The 6391-nt window shown below is 50.2% G+C and overlaps 1 protein-coding gene across 2 annotated transcripts in view; it reads left to right on the top strand.

Moving 5' to 3' along the window:
• The window catches only part of LOC105994102 (carbonyl reductase [NADPH] 3), a 32001-nt gene extending 25862 nt beyond the window's left edge, over positions 1 to 6139 (top strand). The window contains exons 2-4 of one of the 2 annotated variants that reach the window (XM_013027527.1): positions 19 to 262; positions 1761 to 1868; positions 5669 to 6139. In XM_013027527.1, the coding sequence (XP_012882981.1) occupies positions 19 to 262; positions 1761 to 1868; positions 5669 to 6105 (789 nt within the window). In that variant the 3' untranslated portion in view covers positions 6106 to 6139. The remainder of the gene's footprint in view (positions 1 to 18; positions 263 to 1760; positions 1869 to 5668) is intronic. The other variant, XM_013027528.1, reaches the window with a different exon arrangement.
• Positions 6140 to 6391: the final 252 nt, after the last annotated feature.

The raw sequence follows: 6391 nt of genomic DNA, 5'->3' as shown, positions 1-6391 counted from the left end.
GTGACCGGAGCCAACAAGGGCATCGGCTTCGCCATCACGCGCGAGCTGTGCCGCCAGTTCTCCGGGGACGTGGTGCTCACGGCGCGGGACGAGCCGCGGGGCCGGGCGGCCGTGCAGCAGCTGCAGGCCGAGGGCCTGAGCCCGCGCTTCCACCCGCTGGACATCGACGACCCGCAGAGCGTCCGCGCCCTGCGCGACTTCCTGCTCAAGGAGTACGGGGGGCTCAACGTGCTGGTCAATAACGCGGGCATCGCCTTCAAGAGTAGGTGTGGGGCCGGGGTGAGGGGGTCTCTGGGTGCAGGGTAGCGAGCCCCAGGCGGCACCGACCGATCGGTGGGGATGTGCCCATTCTCCCCCCCACCCCCACCCCCGCGGGCCGGGCCGGGCTGGGCCGGGCGGGACTCGGCTACCCGTGGATCGCTGAGCGCAGCGCCCCGCCTGCCTGCCGCTCCCTCCTGCGGCCTGTGGGGGCCTGTGCCCCGCCCCGGGCCCTCCCGGAACTTTCTCGGGGCCCGTGGCTGAACGCCGAGTCTCCCAACTCACTCTGGGCTGGCGCCGTGCGCAGAACAAGGGCGCATTCATAGCGCCTTCCCGCACCGCTGCCCCGGCCGGAAGCGCGACCCCGGGACTCGGCACCCACTCGCGCGTCGGAGCCGCTCAGGACGGGGCTGAGGGGGGCGCGTCGGGAAGCGGGCTCGGCTCCCTCCTCCAGGGGGCTGTACTTTCCAGATGCATCTTTCTTGGGGGGCCGGGGAGGGGGGGGGAAGGACATCCCAAGAGATGGCTCATTCCTAACCGAATGCTCCACTGAGAAAGTTGCCGAGCGTGGAGCGTGCTGGGAATGTAATATACAGTGATGTGCACGCCAGCTTCATGGATGGGGTAAAAGGAAGGATGGGGGACAGGTCTCCATCTCCTCCGTCCTGGGCCCTCCGGACACCAGGATTCTTCCCCCCCCGCCCCCCCCAAAAAAACGCCTCCAACTCGGTCTGAGGGCTTTGGGGAGCCCAGAGAGGGAGGAGCGAGTTCCTCCCGCCCACCCCACGCCCAGCAGCTTTCTGCCTTTGGCTGAGAAGTTTGGCGGATTAATACCTCAACAGGTGTTAGGAACCCTCTGCGTGCCGCCTGCTCAGGGGGCCCCGGATGTCCAAGGCTAGACACGCACTGCCCACGCAGCAGCTCGGGCACACGCTTGTCGAGTCAAAACGCACATTTTAGTGCACCATCCGCCTGGGCTGCACAGGAAGACCCCCATCTCAGCATCTGATGCTGAGCTCCAGTGGCTCATGCCTGGAAGCAGAGCTCCTCCTCGGGAAGCTGAGATCTGAGGATCCCAAGTTCAAAGTCAACCAGGCAGACAATTGTGAGACATGCTTATCTCCGATTTACTAGCAAAAAGCTGGATGTGGAGATGTGGGCTCAAGTGGTGGTGCGCCAGCTTAGAGGGGGGAAAGCAAGAACTCAAGGCCCTGAGTTCAAGCCCCAGTACTCTCAGACACACCTGCAATTAGCACACTGCACACAGCCACCTATGCCCAGGTTTGAGAAGCTGTAAGGGATCCAAGTTCTCCTGCATCACGGCTGGACAGCGATGACTTTCCCAGTGACCTGCAGACTTGTCAGGTGATGTCCTTGAGAACCACCAGTTCCTGGTTTAAAGTTGTTTGAAAGTTAGCTTGTTTCTCCTTTAATTAGTTATGTGACAGGATTGTTGATTTCACAATAGTTTTATGAGAAATGTGTCGCTTTCTCTTTGAAAGTGGATGACCCAACGCCCTTTGACATTCAAGCTGAAGTGACGCTGAAGACGAACTTTTTTGCCACTAGGAATGTCTGCATGGAGTTACTGCCCATCGTGAAACCCCATGGTAAGACCAGGTGTGGATGTTGGCTGGGCTGGACCCCAGGCCCTGGGAACTCTGCCTGCAGGAGTTAACCAGGGCTTCCATGTCTTTGTTGGAAGGAAAAAAGTAAAAATTGCCTTACTCTCTCAATGTCCCACCCTTCTCTTGCACATTTTAGCATTTGTGTCCAAACATATATCTGGCTGATCATAAGTTTCTTGGGATTGGTGTCATAAACTCAGCACACTGACAAGACACTGCACATTCCCAAAGGGCCTTGATCATTCTCAATGATTCCTTCTCCAGCAGCCAAGGACAGGCCCACAGCTGGCTTGTCTGGGGGCCTGTGGGATGGTATCTAGTCTAGCACTATGATTTTTTTCTATTTTTTTATGGGGGCAGGTATTTGAGCACTGTTAGAGGTCCCTCAGATTTTTCATTGAAGCTAATGCTCTGCTACTTGAGTCACAGCTCCACTTCCAGCTTTTTGGTGGCTAATTAGAGATAAGAATCTCAGGGACTTTCGTCTTAGCTGGCTAGCTTCTATCTGTGATATGCAGGTCTCGGCCTTCTGAGTAGCTGCGAGTAGTAGGAGTGAGTCATAGGCACTCAGCAGAATTACTTTTTTTCACTTCGATAAATATTATTTTATAAGATCAGATGCACATAGGCATTGAACCTTTGTGTTCCTCTCCTGAGAATAATCCAGAGGTTACTTTTAATTTTTGTCTTGCTTATGTTCTGAGTAAACAGGTGAAGTGACATTGAACCACTAGAGGGAGCTACTGGACTGCTCTTTCTAGCCCACAGCTCAGGACCAGAAGAGTCCCCTGGATCTCAGAGAAGGGTGCTGTTGGGGGTGGGGAGGAGCGGGATGCACTAGTTTCCTGGGTGGCTCTTTGTCATCTCCTGGACTCAGGTCGAACACCACGCTTGCCCATTTGGAGGATTTGCATCTCCTCAATGGCTTTGAAACTCCTTTTATTTTTGGCCTTTTAAATGTCATTCTTTTCAGTCTCTGAGTGAGAACCAAACTATTTAGAAAGTAATGAGGAATGCACCACCCATGTGTCTTCCTGTGTGAAAATACATTTGAGTGTGTGTGTGTGCTCTTGCACACGTGCGTGCACACGCACACTCTATTCCTGGGGCTTGAACTCAGGACCTGGATGCTGTCCCTGAGCTTCTTTTGTTCAAGGCTGGCACTTCTGGCTTTTTGGTGGCTAACTGAAGATAAGAGCTAGCCTACGCTAGCTTTAAACTGTGATCCTCAGATCTCAGCCTCCTGAGTAGCGAGGATTGCAGGCATGAGCCACTAGCACCTGGCTCGGAAATATTGACCCAAATCTAAACCCTAAGAAAATTCTACCCATCCAAATTAGGCAGTGGACTACAAAATACAGATCTGCACTTTTCAAAAGAGATAATTGTCAACGATACTTGATGAAAATAGATTACTTTTAGAGATAGGACAACTAAATGAAATCCATGCTTCCATACTAGAACCTGGAGTGGCATACACAAAAATTATAAAGGAACATGGTTAAGATGGGAGCATTGGAGCTTTGTGGTTGTATAGGACATGTCCTCCTTACTATGTGGTCTAGCTTTAGGATCCACTGCTTCCCTATCTGTGGATTCAGCCAACTAGAGGTTAAAAACTATTTGGAGGGAAAGGTTGTATCTGCACTGGACATGTGCGGAGGGTTTCTTCATCCCTAAACAATACCATATAGTTGCTATTTACATTAGACTAGGTATGTATTATAATTAACCTAGAGATGATTTGAAGTATATGGGGATACAGGAGATGATGTGTAAGTTACATGCAAATACGCTGCCATCAGACGGAAGAGACGTGAGCACCTGCAGATCTAGGTGTCTGGGAAGATCCTGGAACCACTCATAGACAGAGGAGCCACTGGAAATATTCAAATATTCAACGTTAGCAGAGCACTGGTGGCTTACATATGTAATCCTAGGTTCTTAAAAAGCTGAGATCTGAGGATCAAGGTTTGAAGCTAGCTGTCAGACAAGTCTGTGGGACTTGTATCTCCAATTAGTTGTTAAAAAGCCAGAAGTGGAAATGTGACTCAAGTAGTAGAGTGCCCAGTTTTGAGTGTATAAGTCAAAAAGAGCACAAGGCCCTTAGTTCAAGCCCTAGGACTGGCACACAAAATACAAGAGGTCGGGGGAGAGAATATTAAGACAGCAAAGAAGTACATATTACATTGGGAGAGAGAGGGAAAAAAAAGGGAAGAAAGGCTCAAGAGTTGTAGGTCCCTAGGGGATCACTGGGGGCTGTTTGTCAAGGACAGATGGAGAATATCTCTCCTTGGGGCTCTGGCTCTCAACAGTGTCCAACAGATTTCCATGCACCCCAAATGTGCATCTGGGGTACCACTCAGAAAATGAAGCTAAATCTAGAGATCTCATTGGATGAAGCGAATGCAGATTCATAATACAGTATTAGAACCCCCCACCCACCCACATACACACCCATGGCTGGGCACCAGTGGCTCTCCCCTGTAATCCTAACTCTACAGCTGGGATGATAGGTGTGCCTCACCATGCCCAAGCTATTGGTTGGGACGGGGTCTTGCATATATGTCCAAACTGGCCTCAAACCACAATCCTCCTATTTCCACCTCCTACATAGCTAGGATTACAGGGCTGTGCCATTATACCCAGTTTGATTTTGCTAACTAACTGCCTAGGATATCCCAGAACCACAATCCTCCCACTTCCAGTTCCCATGTAGCAGAAATTACAGGAATGTGCTTCAGCGGAAGCTGTGAATTATTATCAATATAAACAGCAATACCTATTAGCTGTTGAATACTAACAAACATAATATTATGCTTAACGAATCAGAACCATCCTGGTTTAGGCATTCAAACAGAGAAATGGCTCCCCATGACATTAGGAAATTGTGCATACCTGGGACTGAAAGCTTTGGTCCTGTCCCACACAGTGGGGTTCCTAAGAACCTGGAATGTACACGTAGGAAGATATAGCAAGTGCAGCAAGGTGTTTTATAAAATGCCATGAGTCAGTGACTCCATAATTGGTTAGGAACAAAGTTGGACCGAAATGGGTCCAGGCAAGACTTTCTTTATCAGGACAGTCTGCTTGAGTTAGATAGGAGATATGGCTCTGGAGAGAGGGAGCTAATACAGGAAGAATTCCCATCAAAAGTTTCCTTAGGGCCAGGAAGGTGGCTCAGTGGTAGAGTGCTTGAGACCCGGGGTTTGATTCCTCAGCACCACATAAACAGAAAACACTGGAAGTGGCACTGTAGCTCAAGTGGTAGAACACTAGCCTTGAGCTGAAGAGCTGAGGAACAGTGCCCAGGCCCAGAATTCAAGCCCCACGATCGACAAAGAAAAAAAAAAAGTTTCCTTACACAAAGTTCCTTTATGCAAATAAAAGACTCAAGCTTGCAGAGTAGCCAGTCCTGACTGGTCCAGTTGTAGGCAGTTCAGGTGTCAGCTTTGGCCACACAGGTAAGGCATGTTTTCAGGAGTCTGGTCATTGCCTGCATCTGTGTGAGTGTGGTATGTTTGTAGCTATATTTTTAACTCAAGGGCTGCCTGGGAGCCCTGGAAGCTCTGGGATCCCATTTATATCCTTGTTTGGCTTTGCTATGAAAGCTAACAACAGGGGCTCTTCCCAACCTTTCAGCATTGTATTCCCAACACACTGGTGTGTGGCTTTTATGCCTTCTAGACTCGCTTCGTAATTTTATCAGTGTCTAACTACACCATGGCTTGGCAGCAAGTGCTTCTTTGTGATGGACTTCCATTGTTTGCTTCCTGTCACAGGGAGAGTGGTAAATATCAGCAGTTTCCAGGGGTCCAAAGCTCTTGAAGACTGCAGCGAAGATCTCCAGGAAAAATTCCGATGCGACACACTCACAGAGCAGGACCTGGTGGACCTCATGAAAAAGTTTGTGGAAGACACAAAAAATGAGATGCATGAAAGAGAAGGCTGGCCCAACTCAGCTTATGGGGTGTCCAAGTTGGGAGTCACTGTCTTGTCAAGAATCCTGGCCCGGAGGCTGGATGAGAAGAGAAAGGCTGACAGGATCCTGCTAAATGCCTGCTGTCCTGGCTGGGTGAAGACAGACATGGCTGGGGACCAGGGCTCCAGGACTGTGGAGGAGGGGGCCGAGACCCCTGTCTACTTGGCCCTCCTGCCTCCAGATGCAACGGAGCCTCAAGGACAGCTAGTCCGCGATAAAGTTGTACAAACTTGGTGACCATCAGCTTCTTAGCTTAATGTTTAATAAATGCTGGAAGGAAGGAAGGAATGGATTCTGATGGGCAGTTTGATTCTATTTCTATCATTACAAAGAAATGTCCATTTGAGTCTTCTCAAATGGGAGAAGGATGTCCAGCTCCAGAATTTGGGGCTGGACCATTTTACCTTTTTTTGTTGGTGGTGGTGGTCAAGGGGCTTGAACTCAGAGCCTGGGTACTGTCCCTGAGCTTTCTCACTCAAGGCTAGTGCTCTACCACTTTGACTCAGTGCCACTTGTGGTTTTC

The sequence above is a fragment of the Dipodomys ordii genome, unplaced genomic scaffold (genome assembly GCF_000151885.1).
Source record: "Dipodomys ordii isolate 6190 unplaced genomic scaffold, Dord_2.0 Scaffold104, whole genome shotgun sequence".
In the NCBI taxonomy this organism is placed as follows: domain Eukaryota; kingdom Metazoa; phylum Chordata; class Mammalia; order Rodentia; family Heteromyidae; genus Dipodomys; species Dipodomys ordii.
This window is presented reverse-complemented; position numbering and strand designations above follow the sequence as displayed.